Consider the following 18,392-nt stretch of genomic DNA (forward strand, 5'->3'; position numbering starts at 1 on the left):
GTAGTGTGTCAATGACTTTTATCATTGGCACGGCAGCTACAGCATACAGGTTTCGACCTTTTTATCATAATTCCTCATACAAAATTGAAGAATTGATACATTGTTGCATAGCATTAGCATTTGGGCTTGATTCAATAGCAATTTCTGTTATTTTCTGAACTGTTCAGAAAATGATGACATCCAAAAATGGCAGATTTAAAGATTTATTTCGATTTTTATTTCGATTTATTTCGTCATTGTAGAGCGAGCTCAGGGATATCTACTCAATGAAAAATAAGTTTATTGTCTTTGAGGGTCTATGAATTAGGTTGCAAATCCGAGGGTTATAGTTATTGGCGTGATAAGGTATGCATGCCACCGAAATTGTTAACATTTGCTATCTCTTTGTTGCGTACATTGTAATACCATACATTAACATAAAAGTTTTAAAATTCCAACCTCTGTCTAAAGAAGACTTCAAGAGTTGCTAAAACCTGAAAACCATTTGTTGATATCTTACATATTAAAGAAGGTATGACAGTTTGAATGGATAGAATTATCGTTTAAAAGCGAAAACTAAGAATCTTTAAATGATAGGATTTTTAGGGAGGCTAAGCTCTATTTATCAAATCCTAAGTGTTTCTCAAAGAAGTTGAAGAAATAATCAGCAGGGTCGATTTTAGAGAGACAATATGGTTCCAAAGAGACACTTAAAATTGTTATAATTCGAGCAACATTTGTCACAGCGAGGAACGGTTTTCAGCATAAAAGTCCTGCAAGTATGCAACAGCATGACTGGGGGAGTCTTCAGGTCGTTCTTTACATTCAACTGGCATGGGAAATCGGTGTAAAGTGCGAGGTGACATATGTCTCCAGGTTATACTGTAGGGTTGGACGCGGCAACCAATCGGTCTCTAATATTGCCACGGAAAATACTTCATCCAGCAAAGACTCCCACTGTTAATAGTGTGACAACCATTTCAACATGCAATGTGTTTCTTGTTATGGGAAACTTGACAAGCCCCGTTCGTGGTTCTAAATGCGAACATACATAGTACTCTTAGAAGATCTTATTTCATTGTGTTATTCTCAGTTAGTGAAGATTCCATTTTAATTACAACATCACGGGTTTGTCCAACCATGTAGTTCTGCTCCGCTGTGGAATACTGTTTTTGCCGTATTGGCCAATTCCAGGCCAGCAGAACAGAATAAAGACCTAGGAACAACCACAGGGGTCTCCACAGGTCTGTAGATCAGACCACATCTCTCTCAGCTCCTCAGGATCATTTTCCGGGGAGGTAAAGGTTCCCGTATCACATTCGCGTCCACAAGACCAGCGGTAGTCCTTTAAAAGTACAATGAGAAAAAAGTGGTGTTGGCTTCAAAGTAAAGAAACCGCACGAGAGAAGGCAAGGGGAAACACAACAACAAAACAACAACATAACTCTAAAGCAATCTTTACGGGAGAAAAGCATTCTTTTCTTTTTGCACTGAATCAGCTAGTAACGCACTTAATTTGATTTTGAGCTGTATATTACACATGAACACATTTCAAAACACTTGGGAATAGTTCAAGGTCTTTCCAGTTGAGGATAATATGCAGGACTTCAACATTGCATTAATCTCGGTGCAACTCCATGATTCTTATTAAGGTGAAGAAGGATACATACAATGCATGTATTAATAAAAACACATCAAACCTACGTTGACAAAATTGGGTCCCACCGCTGAAAGCCAGATTCCTACCGACACATCTTCACCCTGCAAAGTCAATGGTTAAACTAAATACAAAACGCGGTGTACAAGGACTAAAGGTTAAATCGGGCCAACGTGACCCATAGCAGCCGAAGCTTGTCCCGGTTTCTGTAGCATAAAGCCTGCGACTAGGAGTTTTTATACTCCCCATGTATTGGATGCTTCTAGCATTTTCCATGGGCTACACTAGCATTAAATTGGTCTGTACCATTTATTCACCTGAGCAGACAAAGGTACTGTCAGCGTAAAGTGTCTAGCCTACTAAATCAACACAGTGACGCTGGCCAGGACTCGAAGCCGCACTGCTAGAGTCCGAGTCCAGCACACTAACCATTAGGCCACTGCGCCTCCCTAAAGAGAAAGACAATAATTTAGTTGTACAATCAAGTTTGTGCACGCTGGTACCTGATATGGTTTAAGGTAAACTGAATTGAGTGCCAGCCATCTCACAAGGTCAGCGGACAACACATTTCCCGCGCCACAAGCAAATGATGGGTAGACTGGAGCGGTGTAGTCAAGTTCCCGCCATTTTCCTGCGTGCTCCACTGGCCAGTCAGTACGAAACCTGTTGAGAACGAGATGTGATTTGACACGAAGAATATTTTAACTTCGCCTCATTCGTTGGCTATGTGGCTCTAGCAGATTTGTACTACTGAAAAGAAATCAAACACAATACAAACACAACCGGTTTATGATCGGTTGAAAGTTTGATGGATGGATCTCAAAGCAGCAACCTTTCTTTGGCATACAAATCTACTAAATTGGTTAACTTTCAAATCATCACAAAAATTTTATTTGTTCGTCAAGAAAATAAAAATTGGCAAAACAATTACTTATCATGTGACAGTGTTCTATGCCTATACGTTTTCACCTCTTCAGCCTCAAACAATGTGGCAGGTCCAAAAAAATCCATCTGACTTATTTACATTAACTCTCACCCGCTCCACCAAATCCGTTCTTTCCCTCGTAGTTTCTTGTCGCTGAGTTCCTAAAATTCAAAATCGAGAAAGCTAAGTTATGTCACAAAGTGACGAAAAAAAAAATCCAAACAAAATGAGGCAAATTTTCACTCAAAGTCAATCAGCTTTGCGGAACTGGTTAAAAGTTGAGTTTTACCTGTAAGATTGCCTCAATATCCACAAAGCAGTCATCGTCTGTTTTCAAAGTGAAGTTGAACTGCGTGTTTAATACAGCCCTGAGAGAAAAACAATTTAAAAAAAGTTCAGTGTTAGACAAGAAAGGAGCTTACAAACAGTCACTAACGCTGTAAATGTCACTGTGAGGGATGTCATGTTGAAGGTCCGCTCGACTAAAAGCTAACTTTTTTTCGGTAATGTCATTGCTAAGCAATCACTGAAAACAAAGAATAAAGTGGTAAACAAGAACTCTGGAAGCAAAAACACTCTACAACTGGAATGACACGACAAAAAATTAAACGGGAAAATAACCGTGAGTACAGTGTTAGCACAGCCTCGTCCTTGTAGTTACGAACCACTTGACGATATAACAAACTCTTTAATACTTTAATCTGCTTTTCTTAGCAAGAACCTTCAACATCTTTTCAAGGAGAGAACATATTGACCAAAATTCGGCAAATGTTTAAAATAGAAGCCGTTTATACGTGCAAAAATACTAAACAGGGCCATAGCCAGACTTTTGGCATTGAGGAGGCAAGAACTACGATCACCAAAGGCGCGAGCCGGTGGGGGGTCTCTGGGGACAAGGTACCAGAAAATTCTTCAGAAAAAATTAATTTCGTTCAACTTGGTATTATTTTCCCAACTAAACGTATTTTGTTTTTAATTTTGGGTTAGTTACGGCCCTGCTAAAATTTATATGAACGAACAAACGTACAAACGATGGAGCGAAAGGATGAACAAACAAACAAACGAAAGAAGTAACGAACGAGCGAACGAACAAACAAACAAAACGCACGCACGTAAGCACGTACGCGCGTACGGGCGAACGAAAGAACGAACAACGTGATAGTACTCAAGGGACAAGAGCACACATACAATGTAGTGGTATGTCTTATGGCGTTTAACATAATTCCTCATCATAATAGTGAGGTTTGGACATAAATCATAATAGTGAGGTTTGGACATAAGCTTGAAAACAATGTACAAAATAGTAAAAGGAGGCACCGGGAAAGTGAAGAACCGACACGAACAGGACCAACAGAGCAGGACGCGGTCACACACAGAAGGCCAGCCACACCAGCCCAGCTCAGGGGAGCGCCACCGGACGGGAGGCCAGGGCGACCGTCGGGGACCAGCGTCCCCCGTGTTCTTCGCCAACTGAATGTACAAAATGGCTCTTACCAGGAGTAAAATTCAAGCAGTTTTTTCGGAAGATTGCGGTAGACATCTACAACATCCACCATGAGGATGTCTGCATGCATCTGCATCTCACGCTGTAGTTCTTGTTCTTCTCGTAACAGCACTGCACGCCACATGTCCTTTCGCTCTCCTGCATGTTTTCTCTTTTCTTCTAACTTTTCTTTTGAAAATTCACTATCTGCGACTGAGAAAGTTCCATGTATGTCTCAGATTGCTTCGAGTTTTGCATTTATCATTTATTTTTATTTTAACACAATTCATTCGCATATTTCATCGCATCGCATCTGGCATCTTCACAAGAAACGTGACCCACAACTGTACGTGCTCTTACGTCGGTTTCTGTAGTATGAAGCGGCTAGGAGTCTTACTACTCCCTCCTGGATGGGATGCTAGTCCATCGCAGGTTACTCCTCAACATTCTGTCAGGGTGCCCTAACAGTCCACAGGCACCGATTCATTCTCATGGCTAAAGACAGGCACTATGAGAGTAAAGTGTCTCGCCCAAGAACAGAACACAATGACCCCGGTACGGACTTGAACCCAGACCGCTCGGTCCGAGATACAACTCGTTTTTAAATACCATTAAGCAATCACATCTCGCACTGTCTACCGTGATATCTTACCATAGGCACGATACATAAATGTGCCAGCTCCATATTGGTTGTTCTCTTCATAGAATTTCTCTTCGTGCCCAGGAAACACACCTTGTTCAACACCATATCGACTCACCTGGAAACGTAACAGGACAGTCAAATGGAAAATTAAAGCCTACTAATCTGGAAATTATTCCTTTCACTAGTGATAACACATATCAGAACTGGTGTAAACAGTGCATGTGCAACATATTGACATTATACAGCTTTGAATATGAAGACGGAACCTTTCCTTATCTATCACTAAGCTAAACTATTAAGTATAGCCGGTTTGCATTGGTTGTTCCTTGACTCCGGCTTGGCCATTAACTTGCAAAAAAGAAAACAAAAAACAAAAAACAAAACCAGGAGGATGTAGATTCCACCAATATTGGCCCAATATTTGAAGCTTGCCCACTATTGTCCCAACAAGCTAGTTTAAAAAAGATTTTGTACACTGGCTCTTTTGCAACTTTGCTTCTAAGTAAAACATGCATTCTCGACAAACCCTCACAATGACATAAAAAAAAAAACTTAGAAGTAAATGGATTTAAAGCCATTTTAAGGCGCACAGAGAAAAGTCCAGTAATGGCTTGACAGGGTAAAAAGCATTCAAAATGTGCGCAAAAGTTTTTTCCCGCTCTGGGTCTTCAAGGACGCATTCTGCCAGTATACAATAAAACAAAATACCTTATTGTTACTTATCTTCGCAGGACTTAATTTTCGCGATTTTCAAGAAATCGCAAAATTAAAGACCTGCGAAAATTAATTTTAAAAGTTTTCTATTGTATTTTTTAAGTTAATTACGCATTTTTGGCCAAATCGCGAAAATTAAGTCCCGCGAAATATGCCCGTTCCATTTTCGCGAAATTAAGTTACCGCGAAAATAAGTAACAATAAGGTATACAATGTACATTCAAATTTTTATTACCATCTTAATAGCTCATTGTTGGCTGGTTCTCATGATGAAACATTTTCCCAGCTTGATGCAAATAAAATCTTTTTGATGATAAACACAAAGGCCTTAAAACAGAGTTTCAGTCTCACCGGCAATACCATAAATTTGAACATAATTAAAAAAAAGTCACTAACTCTATGGAATGAAATGAGGCCTCCACCACTGTCTAACCCGCCATGTATCATGGGATTGTTACTGCTTGAATCGGATGAACTGAAGTTCTCTGCAACGATGGAACCTTCAAACCCCTGATGTGAGCAAACCAAAAAAAGGACAAAATTTGTTATGACATACAAAACATTGTGAATTTATACAAAAGCATGGCCGGGGCTTACCTTTGGCAGTACATACTGGTCAACTGGTTTAAACCTGCTGCCACCAATTAACCCTCCAGGGTCTTCTGAGGTGAAGTTAGCACTCAGTACTTCCATCTAAAAACAGATTAATTTTTTACTCACTTAAATAAACAGACAAAAATATGAATCCATATCCTTTCCACAAAAGTTTTTTTTAGTTTAACCTCCCACCCTCCCCCAACCCAGTAAATTCCAGTTCAACTACACACTTTCCTTTAAAACCCCTGGCTTTTAAAGGTACCTGCCCCTCGCAAAATTTTCTAATCACCCTCTTTGCGGCGGGTATGGACTGAATGGCACAATAAAGATAAATGAACTTGTATATAAATGAGCTTCTGAATACAAGATCATGGTGATGACCTACTTGCGAGATTCTGTCATAAAGACGAACTGTTAAGCCACTTTGAAGTCCATCTGAATTGCTGTCAAATACTCCAAGCTGAGTGACAACAATTGGAAAATTCACCTTTAAGAATAACACAGACATGTAAGCTTCAAATAAATATTTATTTATCAGATTAAAAATGGTAAAATTGAGGAGGTAGTGGGGGCAGCATAATAATAGATACCTCCCCCCCCCCCCCCAAACCATTCCTAAGATGGCTAGCCAGGACAACAAGGAGAGAACAACTGAATTATTTCTGGACAATTTCATTATATATATACATGTAAATTAGGAGTTGGTACTTTGATTTTTTGGATATGTCTAGAAGTATTAAACATTGAAGAGCCTTCCACATTTATTTTGATGTGGACTAGCTGATTGTGACTTGAAATAAGCCACTCTCTCTAATAAGTGCCCTCTCCACCTCTATAAAGTTCCCTCCTGCCTTCCTCCACCCCCCCCCCCCCCCACCTGAAAAAGTAAATAAAAGCTCTTAAAAATAAAAATGTACATGTAAGCTTATCAAGCTTTAGTGGGTTAACTTGAAATTCTAAATTGGTGAAAAGACCAATGAATTTCTAGTACAACAAAGCTGACTATAATTTATGTTAGCTCATGTCACCTACCCTAAAGTCCATCCCCAGGGGTCCTTGGTAAGTGTGTAATCCAACAGCTCCCTTAGGAACCCTGTAAGCTATGATGTCTTGATCCAGCACTGAAAAGAAAAAAATTGAAAGATTCCCAAGGAATTAAACAAATGTCCAGAGAAAACAAGTTGGAGAAAAAGTAAAAAAAAATAAGCTAAAATGGCATCTACTGTATGCCCCTCTTAAACTTATTCCATACCTTTCAATAACAAAGAATATAAAATTTCATTATTAAAATACATACCTGGATCGACTAGGGCATCAGGTTCACAAGAGTACCTGCCCAGTCTGTCTTGGGGTGGTATGGGACATGGCCGATTACCAACAACAAACTTGATGATCACCCTGTGAGATTCAAAATTATAATATTCGGTAATTATAATTATAATTATTAACAAAAAAAGGTAGGGGAGAGAACTGGTAGTGAAATGTGCTACATGCACATAATATACATTTTTCCATGATAATTTTGAGAACATTATTAACACAGTTGTCCCTTACCCATAGTTTTCAAACTAAAGCAGCTTAAGTAGCTAAAAATAACTGCATACATTAAGCAATTATTGGTTGAGGTTGAGCTTGTTTTCTTGATTTATCAAACGGGGGGGGTTTTTTTGCCGGTGCCGGGGGGGGGGGGAAATAACAAAAAGTTTTTTTTATTTTTTTTATAAAATATTTTTTTTTTTTTTTTTTTTTTTTTTTTTTTTTTTTTTTTTTTTTTTTTTCTCGCGCTTTTTTTTTTTTTTTTTTTTTTTTTTTTTTTTTTTTTTTTCTTTTTTCTCTTTTTTTTTTTTTTTTTTTTTTTTTTTTTTTTTTTTTTTTTTTTTTTTTTTTTTTTTTTTTTTATTTTTTTTTTTTTTTTTCCAGGGCGCGCCCTCCCTCCTATTTTTAAATTAAAACCACAGGGGGGGGGGCATAAAGCGCGGGTTTATAAATTTTTTTTTTTTTTTTTTAAAAATTATTAAAATAATAAAATGAGTGTTATCGCTATATCTATTGCAGATGCTACATCTTATAACTGACATATCTACTTCCCTGATATAAAGAAGCCAAAGCAATGTCAGTAATGTCAATAACTAATCAAAACACTTTATGAGTACTTAGTACAGTCCCATTTCAATGTAATAATAAAAATTCTAAATTCCTGTGTGGCTGAAGGGACTAAAACAAAATAAATTATTTATTAATCCATAAATCTTTATGTTGTTTCTTTTTTTAATGTATTCAGTAGCCTCAGGCTTGTAATTAAACCTTATCACCAGTCTTATAATTTTAATATGTATCAAAATTGGCCCACTGCATAGTTGAAAAATTAAAATATTATAAATTAAAGATGTACATGTACCTTTCCTGTAGAGATGAGTTCTTTGGGACATGCCCAACCCATGTTTCTCTGAGTGCCTGGCGCTGTTCATTGTTACCTCTTGCTGACAAGATCCCAATGACTACATCATAACTTGGTAACGCAGAGTGTCCTTAGAAGAAAAACAACAACTACTCAAGATCACATTCCCTGACATGTTTCTCACTAAAGTTAGTACATAGCACACACACAAAAACAATCACGAGGCCTTCCAAGGGGTAAAAGCGACAAGCGACATGACCTTGAATACTGTACTGGTGACACAGGAACATTTTAACAGCGACAAGCGACATCATTACAGCACTGAAATGCGACAGCATCACAATGTTACAGCAACACCTGACAACAGGGGGAAATACGACAGCGACATTTACAGCTGTTGGCTAGGCGACATCGGTTCTCAGAAACATGCAACATTGTGACAGGGCTACCCCCTTGGAAGGCCTCAATCGTGTCCCAAATCCTTGCTCCTTTGCATCTCTCCATTATTTTTTTTCATGGTAGACCCCTCTCCCACCCACACACAATCAGCTATCTCCTTGATCAATCTTGTCCCCAGAGGCCACTTTTTCTTTTGGTTAGTACTGAATGTCCAAGCCCAATTTTTGAGCATGCACAGAGTACGGATTATCAGTCAGCACCCAATAAGCTTCAAGCAGAATAAACTCTGAGCCTGCACACAATGAACAGAAGTCTGTAAATTGCAGACTTTCAAATCAGACTTGGCCAGCATCCATGTTTTTAGCGGAGCTCCACAGCGGCCCAAAGGGGCTGCAGAGCAGAGCCCCATACCCTTAAAAAATCCACAGAAATGGGGAAACCATGGACTTGAGTTTTCATGGTCATCATGGCAGGTGGCATGGCTCGCAGACGCGTACGTCGCCCACTTCAGAAATAGATAAACCCTAACCTCTTTGATACTGGGCATCCACGTTATGGTCAATTGACAGCTGTCAATGCAAGGTATCAGCTGACCAGCATCATGTGACCATATCGCGGGCTCAGGTGTATAACTCATCGAGGTAACATGTTTTTATAAAGTTGACCACTGACTGAAAAATGTTTTTTTTTTCTGTTGGAACACGGGCTTAATATATAAGACCTATTTTTTTATGTCTATGGTCAGTGAATTCAGATACATGTATGTAAATAAAGGGCAAAGTTAATTACCGGGGAGCTCCGCTTTTAGGCTTGGCTAAATCTATTTAATAGTACTGACCAAAAGAAAAGAAAAGCGGGCACTGTGGCGTGATCAAGGAGATTGCTCCTCAATGAACCAGGATGGGGGGATGTACTTTGTGAATTTTTGGATGGTGGTGTGCTTCTGTGGATTCTGAGGTCCTCACCCTGTTCTAGATCATGTTTCACTGGATTTTGCGACCCCATTCTGAAAAAGACACATGTAGACCAAAACACTCTGATTTTTATACCCTCCCCCAAACTAAACTGCTTGAAAAACATACCCTTTAAAATGGGAGTACAGCCACTTTGAAAGGGGCAGTGAACAAACCGATACGTGTGGGGTAGGGAGGCGTTATAGGTAGACTCCACAGCCTCTCGTGCGATCGATGAGCGGGGGAGACGGGAGAGAACTGGACGCGAAAACGGAAGAAGAAGGGGGTGGGGGGGGGAGCGAAAAGAGGGGAGGAAAGAATTCCCGTCCCAGAACGGTGGGAGAGGCGGAGTGCTCGCACACGGCGATATGAACTGCAGGGGCGCGCGGAGTGTAATGTGAATGGAGGAGAGATATGGAACGCCGGGAGAATCACGCTCGCCGGAGGGGGACGGGCGGGCGACGGCATGGATGGGAGTGGCGGAGGAGGGCGGGCCCGGGGGGCGCTGACAGCGCGTCAGAACGGACCCGAGGGCGCCCGCACGCCGAGCGAGCCGTTGAGCGCGGATGGAGGGACCGCAAGTTGCCTCGGGGAGGGACCCCAACATGGTACACCGACGACGCCCCGCTCATTGGAGAGAGGGGAGGACAAGGCGGACAAGGGGAGGAGTCATACTTCCACATAGATGTCCACGCCTCCCTGCTCGCTCGCCGCCCGCCCCCTCTCTCGCGCGCTCGCGCTTCGCGCCGCTTCTGATGCGTTGAAAAACGAGAGGCTGTGGACAGTCTACGTTATAGGTTGCGGACAAAGCTAGAAATCGATCTAGAATATCAATGTACCTCTGTCAAGCCTTCCATTGGTGTCTTCACGAGTGAGATATTCTGTTATTAGGATCAATTGCCAAGCAATGCTCAACAAAACTAGAAAAACTTGCCATCTTCCCGGCATCGGAAAAATGAGACTGCATTATCAATGGTCAGCGTCCAATACTTCGTATAATACTTCATTTACTGCGAAAGGGATTATTTCTTGAAGCACCTCTGTAATGAGCTGGTCTGCGTTGAGAAGAGCGCGGCTTTTGGTGAGTAACAAAAGGGATTCCATGCAGAGCAACAGTTTTCTATATTACTTTGAATTATTTTGTAACTGAAACCCTATAAAGATAACGAATACAGTGTTCGATTCGTTCGATTCAGTTCACATTCTCGCCAGACTCGCGTCAGTCTGCAGCTCAGTGCATGTGATTTTGTAGCACAACTTTAGTTACTTGCGCAATAAAACGTGGTGTAAAGAAATCGATTAAGATGCGCATGAACTTGTTTTTACTTGAAGTACCACATCTATTTTAATTTCAGTGGTACATATGCAGGGTAAATTAAGACCTTAATTTTGGACGCCTTACGTAACAGAAACATCCGTAAGAGATCTGGGAACGACTTTGGCTGCGTTTGGTCGGGGTGGGGCTCTATGTCCAATCTTAACGAGGGGGGAGGACAGTAGGGAGGAGGGAGAATGGCCAAAAAAATTAGGGAGGGGAGAATTTTGGAAAAAAAATAGGGAGGAGGGAAGCCAAAAGTAGGGAGGGTGGAGAATTGGCACAAAAAGAAGGGAGGAGGGAAAAATGGCGAAAAGGTAGGGAGGAGGGAGATTTACCCGCCTGTCCCTCCCCCTCTTTAAAGTAGACATATTTTGGTATATATTTTGGATATGTTACATATTTTGGTACAGAACCAGAATGGGTACTGGGCGCATTCTAAATGTGAACCCAACAAACATGATTGCCCCAGACCTGAAAAACGACTGCATGGGATGCTAGGAGATAGAGAGACCCTGGCAATGAGGTTAAAAATATACAGCAATGCTAAATGCTAGATTTTGTGGATACATATATTGTGTATGTATTCTCAAGAATATGTTTTTGGATATTTGATTTTTAGTGTCTGCGACCACATGTTTTCCTGAGATCCCTACAGGTGCAAGCCCAGTCCGAAGGTGAAAAGAAACTTGCAGAAATTCTAAAGCAAAGTTTCAGTGCTTCTCAAATTGCTGTCAAGGATATCTCAGGTCAGTTTAGTCTATACTACTTAAAAGCTGCTTTGTATATTCCCCTAGTAATACATGATTGTAATGTCCAAAGAAGATCACAGCTTGTGTTTTTTTTTTTATGCAGGGGGATGTGGTGCTATGTATGAAATATTTGTTGAATCAGAAGATTTTAGAGGGAAAAGACAAGTACAACAACATCGACTTGTCAATAAAGTATGTATAAACTGTAGCTAGCAGTGGCGGATCTAGGGGAGCCCCCTCCCCCCCCCCCTCTTTGATGGGAAGCATCCCATCAAATAATACACTGTATTATTTTTGTTTGTTTATTATCCTTAGGCCCTTGGAGACGAAGTAAAAGGCATGCATGGATTGAGGATCTTTACAGCAGTTCCTGGGGAAAAATGAAATCAAACCGAGCTGGACTAGAACACTCCACATGGCTGACAAAATTAATACAATTGTGAAATACGCTGTTGTTTATAATCATTACATTGCTCAGACAGTTTCCAAACTGATGTTACATTGCTGTGGCTTCCATTGCGGCAAACAGATTGCAACTTATGTCTTTCATCCATAAGAAGGGAAAAAACCCAGAGATTGGGCTGCACAGAGGCTGACAAACTCTCACCTGCCAAGGGTGAAATCTGAACCTTAAACAGTTTGAAGAGGAACAAAATTCAGTGAGAAGGTGAACCTTTACTCAGGGCTGTCATTAAGGGCTGTAACCCGTAACACCTGTTACGGCTGAGTTCTCTCAGTGTTACGGGTGAAGATGTGGATTGGTCTTATGTTACGCTTGCATACAGACTGAGCAAAATGCTAAGGGTGATAACTTCAATGTCATGGCTGCTTATAATTAAAAAAAACCTTAACTTAATGACAGCCCTGCTTACTAATGGACACCTCTCTAATTATTAATGTGTACACAGAACTGAGTGATCATCTTGGTCACTCACAAACATCACATCATTAGATAGCTATTCTACTTATAGAGCGGTTTTCACTTGAGTGTCGAAAGTTAATTGCATTTGCTTTGGTTTTGCATTGCTACGCTTAGTGATTGGCTCAAAAATCTCGCGCCACTTTCTCAGCCAATCAGAACTATAACAAAAACCAATCATGACTCGCTCGCGCACGTTTTCCCGCGCTTTGTGCCGGCTACATGTATTTGCTTCGAGTTTTGATTGGTTCACTGGATTGTCTGTGTTCTTTGTGATTGGCCAGAGTAATTACTTTGGTTTAATGGTTTTACGACACTCAATTGAAAACTGCTCTAAATGCTGTCAATCAGCCATAGTCTCAGCAAGATGCAAACATGGGCTAACCCACTTAAACTGATGCCTATTCCAAGCCAGGGGACACTTGAAATAGCTGTTATTGGAGTTCTCAGCAGTTTGACATACAAAAGAGGCTAAAGGGTCTTCTGCATTGTGTTCACTAATGTATTGACCGTTTCACCTTGTTCGCATACTGTTAACAAAAGAATATATTATCGCTGGCCAACTGCAATAACAGCTATTCACATGTTCCTAATTACAGTGTAAGGGTTCCCACTTGTTACACATACAATGCAACTGACACAGTGAAGATGGAAGATTCTGCTTGTACTGCACGTTGTACATGTTTAAGTGATCAGCAACAAACATCCCCTTGTCATGTAATATCAACATTGAATCAAGCATACAACAAACCACTTTGTAACAAAGTTTCCACTCTATAATGAAGGATATCCTTCAGCACAGCCAAAGATACTAACAGTGAGATGACATTTGAACGGGACCCCGCTGTAATCTACATGTACATGTACCCCCCCCCCCCCCATTATAATGACAAACACATCATACATACATTACATGTATATTGGAGATTCACTGTACAGGTCATGAGAAATAAAGGAAATTAGAAAACATTGAAGAATACTTTTATTGTTTGGAAGATTTAATTAACAGATTCTCCCAACACTTTGCACTTACACCAAAAAATGTGTAAAGAAAATTCACATCTGGACATTGCGTTTATGATTTATACTAAGAAAGTTCTATAGATTGGTTTACAACAATGCAAAATCCTAGAAGTGTAAAAATTTCTTAAAATAATATGTACATTAACCTCTTAAATAAATACATGTAATAAATTTAAATTGGTCATAAAAATACAGTTTGAAAAGTCCTATAAGTCCTGAAAATAATATTTATTAATTAATAAAAATACAGTACTTGTATTTTAGCTAACTATTTATTAATAACTGCTGCTCTTTTATAACTTTCAGCTCCTCTCTGATACTGAAAGCAAAGCAAAAGCAAAGTTACATGTGCAGTGTACGTGTAGCAGACATGTACATAATTTTACCACCATTTGCATTGAAATTAGAAATGAAACCAACCGCAGAATGTTCCAAGATTTCAGTCAATCAAAGTTTAAATTGATGTTTCGCATGAGCGATCATGAAGTTTAACTGGCAATAAAAAAAATTTATGCCAACAGAAGACTACAAAAAACTCGGTCATATTTAACTTTGTTACACAGCAAAAACATTTTTGGGATTTTTTTAAGACTCGAACTTCAATTCCAAGGCTGTTGATATTGAAAAAACTGAATGAAACTAAACTGTTTACAGATTACAAAAAATAAATTTGATAGAAACCCAACAGTGCCAGACTGAATGTCGCAATACGTTTTACAGCCCGCTGAACATAAAACTTTTGTACCTTTTATTTTTATGGTGTTTATTCTGTGGTTTAGCGAGACAAAAGGTTTAGCAAGACTTAGCTACATAAGAATTTGATTTGCACCTGTTAAAAACAGTTGAATGAATTTTGGCCATGGGATAAAATAATATTTGATTTTGCTTGCAAAACATCATCACACACATAACAGATATCCTATGATATTTTACAGTGTAGGTTACCTAGTAGATGTCATGAACATACCTTAACAAAAAAGGCCTGAAATGGTGATTGATCTCTTGTTTTGTGAGCTCAACCACTTCTTGAATTGAATACTAAAAAGAAAAAAACAAGTAACATGAAATAAAAGACTGAAATATTTTATTTGAATTAAACTTAAAATTAACCCTTGGACGTACAAGGGGGGGGGGGGTAAGGTTTTTTCGAAATTTTGAAAAGAGGATTTACTATACATTGCTGAAACTTTCTGTAGCTGTTCATTCATTCTTTGCGGAAATTTTGATATGTTAGCCATGTGTCCATGATATTTGACGACGTCATAATCACAAGCAGGTCTTGCCAAAATTCGTCATTTTTAACATTTTCCGTTAATTTTTTCCAGTATCTTAAAACAGAATTGCACGATTTGTTTATTTTTACATTTCATAAGTATTCTGGCTTGATTTTGCATCAATTTTCGTTATTTTCTGACTTTCTAAGAAAATGGTGAAATCCAAGATGGCGGATACAAGATGGCAGACTTTAATGACATCACAGCCAACAAAGATTAGAGTAAGATGTAGAGTAAGCTACAGGCTTTCTACTCAGTGCAAAATAATTTTTACTGTGCCTTGATATAACGAAAAACTCTGGGGAGGGATTCCATTTCTATACAAAACAAAGACTTCAAAATGCTGTTAGTACCTGCACTAGACTTGCTTGTCTTCTAAAATAACATTTACCCTCCTCGTCCTCATACACTGGATGTAAGTCAAGGTGAAGTTGATTCCTTTCTGTTTTCAATTGTTGGCTTCTCCATGGAAAAATTATGATCTCCACCACATAAAGAGAAGAAATAATTCCCTAAAAACAAACAGAATATAAAAAATAACTAAATTATAGCAGATTGAAAATTTTGTGCATGTGTGTACACATACATGTAATAATTATACTGTTACCACACTGTAGATGTTGCTGCATAACCCTTGAACTGGGGAGCAAAGATGGTGCAGTGATGAGGGTGCTCGCCTCCCACCAATGTGGCCTGGGTTCAATTCCCGGACCCAGCATTGTATGTGGGTTGTCGGAGTTTGTTGTTGGTCCTCATTCTTGCTCTGAGGGTTTTTCTCTGGGTTTTCTGGTTTTCCTCCCTTCACAGTCTACTAAATTCCAATTTGATCTGGAATCATTGGGATCAAGAAGAGCCACTATGTGAAAGATACCACTGCAAATTCTCATTTTTTTATTTTTATTTTTTATTGTCATAATTTATTTATATCAAGAAAAACTGCAACTCCTACACTGTTAGTTGTAACAATATTCTGAGAAGTGTTATACATGTACACTGTACCTCATCGAACTTATTCATGGCATCTTTGTCACACCAGCAGTAATCAGATGTTCTTAAGAGATGAGGCCTCAGTCGATTACTGTCCACTTCATCACATCTAGGTACAATATAAATAATTATTAAATTAAATGTATATTTAATACAAATTATGTTACATTTGAATTTGTTTCTATATGACTGTCTCCTCTCAAAAGACAAGATGAGCTTCTTCTCACAAGACTTAAGAATCTCACCTCTAGAGATGAGAGTTGCATCCCTTGAAACGCGAAACACTTCTCAGTGCATGTGTCAACTTCCTTTTGACTTGTATTTTATATATTTTCAGGCTACTGTATGAGTTGTATTTAGTTTAAGTTTTTCAAAGGTTTTTATTTTCTTAGTGGAACTACAGTATACCTACCCATCATTTTGAAGATCAAATGCTGCATCAGCTGTGTCATCTTTAGTGTCTATTACTGGTACAATTTCTACCTTGATATTAAAACAAAACGAGTAAGGAATTACGTGCTTGTGTATATACAAGGAATAAGTTACATGTAGCTGTTCACAGGCTACAAATAAATGGAGAAAATGAATTTACATTGAATGTGACTACAAATAACTGGACACAATCAAATTAAAACTTAATCAACAGTGTTACTAAAAAATCGGATGTTTTCTATCAACATGAACAAGCCCTTACGATGCAGAAAGCACTTGCATAACATGCCAGTGCTCAAATTTTTATTTGGTTTCACAAAGACAGCCATTTACTTACCTTGTAACATTCTTCAGGAACTGCAGGCGTGTATCTACTCAGAGCATCTTTCACTGCAATTCTCACATGATCTCTCTGCACATAAAACACATCAAAGCAGAAATTCTTATAATTTAGCAGAAACCATCAACCTTTTAAAGAACGATCTACATGTAAAGATTTGTGCATATTCACTCTCCAGCAGTGGACTAGCATTGTGATTCAGTTTTGTTTTTCAGTTACTGTTTATCTCCCGGGTTTACCTGTACAGTTAAAGTTTTTATAAATGTGCCCTCGGTAATTACCCTAGAATGATAATTATTGGAATAATTTATGCTGTGGACAAAGTCATGACAGATGCATCAGTTTATCAAAAAATGGAATGTTCTTGCCTGGGTGGTCTTGTTTAGAGTTGTCACTGTTATTTGTTATTGTTGAAATAGACCGAAGTGTTCTTGGATGTCTGTAGCATTAATAAAATGAGCAAAACTACAGAATACAGGGCCACTTATTTGCATGTCATTGAATAAGAATAGCATCTATTGTGTTATGCCTCGTTCTATAAAGAGTGCCGACACGGTGGACGAAGTGGCCCTGCATTCTGTAGTTGCTCCATAAAATGACTACCAGATGAGGGAAAGATAAATTCAGATGGTAAGATGAACAAACAAACACGGACGTTCAATTTCTTATGTTTTTCTTTTGTGTAATATCATTCCCCCTCTCTGGAAATTTAAGGGCGAGAAATTTGGCATGAGATTTCAAGGGGGTTAGTTTTTGGTCCAGGGATTTTTGGGGGGTTTGTTGGACGCCCCAGGGGTTTTTATGGGACTCATCGTCATCACTTGAAATCCTGAATACCCCCCCCCCTCCCTGGCCATAATGTTATTCATGCTAACCAGAGTGCTATAATTTCAGGTTACCTGCAGTTCAAGTCTGTAGGTCTGCAGTCTGCATTTTGTCTAATTCCCCCAAAACATCCCCGTTAATAAGCTTATATGCATAATACACACCTGGTATTGTGACATATGTAATCCCTTCACCTTACCATCATCTACAATTCCAAGGTAAATAGTTCCTCCCTTTCCTGTGTTCAGGAACCCATTGATGTTTCTGAAATTAAACGCATAAAAAAGTGAAAGTGCACGATCACGTGACAGTCCGGATGGCAAAGCTCTTGTTTTGACATGCCACAAGGAATTATCGATTTCATAAACCCGTCATTAGCCATAAAAAATTCCTAGGTATTACCAGTGGGAGCTTAGAACTCTACAAAAGCTAAGAAAATATGTGTCCAATATGATCGGCTTTTAAAATAGAAGCTTACCGGCCGAAGCTTACCTTGAAACGGCTTTGCGTGATCGCCTATCTGTTCCCGGAATATAGCACCAAGGCGGAAGCTCTTCTACACTTATGTTCCTGTGGCCCTTAAACTCGTGCGTAGAATCTTCTTCGAACGGAACCACTGAATTTTTAACATAAACCCGACGAGATATTTGAGAAAAACGAGTCATCTTTGATTCACCACGCAGCGGCCGCCATATTGATTTCTCTGCCCGACCCAGTCCCTTGGTTAGCCTCGCTTTGACTACAACCCGCTTTTCAGGATTTCCTTGTGTCTCGAGC

At 39.3% G+C, this 18,392-nt stretch overlaps 3 protein-coding genes across 4 annotated transcripts; 1 reads left to right on the forward strand and 2 right to left on the reverse strand.

The window, feature by feature from the left end:
• Positions 1-189: 189 nt before the first annotated feature.
• LOC144649627 (UDP-GalNAc:beta-1,3-N-acetylgalactosaminyltransferase 2-like) lies at positions 190-10,722 on the reverse strand. Of its 2 annotated transcripts, none has more exons than XM_078509157.1 (14): positions 10,588-10,722; positions 8,397-8,526; positions 7,296-7,396; positions 7,031-7,119; positions 6,384-6,458; positions 5,999-6,094; positions 5,798-5,911; positions 4,697-4,802; positions 4,056-4,257; positions 2,851-2,929; positions 2,673-2,722; positions 2,140-2,299; positions 1,684-1,740; positions 190-1,324 (listed from the first exon to the last, which is right to left on the reverse strand). In XM_078509157.1, exons 1-14 carry the CDS (start codon positions 10,694-10,696, stop codon positions 1,196-1,198), a joined length of 1,497 nt encoding a protein of 498 aa, XP_078365283.1. In that variant the 5' UTR covers positions 10,697-10,722; the 3' UTR covers positions 190-1,195. The 2 variants fall into 2 exon arrangements, with proteins under 2 accessions (XP_078365283.1, XP_078365282.1); XM_078509156.1 differs by having other exon boundaries at positions 6,384-6,485.
• A 42-nt stretch (positions 10,723-10,764) lies between these two features.
• LOC144649667 (bolA-like protein 3) lies at positions 10,765-13,657 on the forward strand. Its single transcript, XM_078509226.1, has 4 exons — positions 10,765-10,829; positions 11,686-11,812; positions 11,919-12,007; positions 12,131-13,657. The coding sequence occupies exons 1-4, from the start codon at positions 10,794-10,796 to the stop codon at positions 12,197-12,199; spliced, it is 321 nt and encodes a 106-aa protein (XP_078365352.1). The 5' UTR covers positions 10,765-10,793; the 3' UTR covers positions 12,200-13,657.
• Positions 13,658-13,911: 254 nt separating this feature from the next.
• Positions 13,912-18,280, reverse strand: LOC144649660 (uncharacterized). Its single transcript, XM_078509217.1, has 8 exons — positions 18,108-18,280; positions 17,780-17,879; positions 16,788-16,862; positions 16,431-16,501; positions 16,031-16,127; positions 15,385-15,543; positions 14,725-14,795; positions 13,912-14,076 (listed from the first exon to the last, which is right to left on the reverse strand). Exons 1-8 carry the CDS (start codon positions 18,278-18,280, stop codon positions 14,022-14,024), a joined length of 801 nt encoding a protein of 266 aa, XP_078365343.1. The 3' UTR covers positions 13,912-14,021.
• Between the last annotated feature and the right edge of the window lie 112 nt (positions 18,281-18,392).

This window comes from Oculina patagonica, chromosome 4, assembly GCF_052425735.1.
Source record: "Oculina patagonica isolate OP01 chromosome 4, crgOcupat, whole genome shotgun sequence".
Classification (NCBI taxonomy): domain Eukaryota; kingdom Metazoa; phylum Cnidaria; class Anthozoa; order Scleractinia; family Oculinidae; genus Oculina; species Oculina patagonica.

Bases quoted from the DNA above. Each gene is read 5' to 3' on its own strand.
- LOC144649667 (XM_078509226.1), top strand. From the start codon at position 10,794: ATGAGCTGGTCTGCGTTGAGAAGAGCGCGGCTTTTG. The intron at 10,830-11,685 runs GTGAGTAACAAA...TTTGATTTTTAG, and splicing joins TGAGAAGAGCGCGGCTTTTG to TGTCTGCGACCACATGTTTT. The intron at 12,008-12,130 runs GTATGTATAAAC...TATTATCCTTAG, and splicing joins AACATCGACTTGTCAATAAA to GCCCTTGGAGACGAAGTAAA.
- LOC144649627 (XM_078509156.1), bottom strand. From the start codon at position 10,696: ATGCCGGGAAGATGGCAAGTTTTTCTAGTTTTGTTGAGCATTGCTTGG. The intron at 4,258-4,696 runs GTAAGATATCAC...GAACTTTCTCAG, and splicing joins ATTTATGTATCGTGCCTATG to TCGCAGATAGTGAATTTTCA. The intron at 2,930-4,055 runs GTAAGAGCCATT...TTTTTCTCTCAG, and splicing joins CTGCTTGAATTTTACTCCTG to GGCTGTATTAAACACGCAGT.
- LOC144649660 (XM_078509217.1), bottom strand. From the start codon at position 18,280: ATGACTCGTTTTTCTCAAATATCTCGTCGGGTTTATGTTAAAAATTCA. The intron at 17,880-18,107 runs GTAAGCTTCGGC...GTTTAATTTCAG, and splicing joins TCACGCAAAGCCGTTTCAAG to AAACATCAATGGGTTCCTGA. The intron at 16,128-16,430 runs GTAGGTATACTG...TATTGTACCTAG, and splicing joins TTTGATCTTCAAAATGATGG to ATGTGATGAAGTGGACAGTA.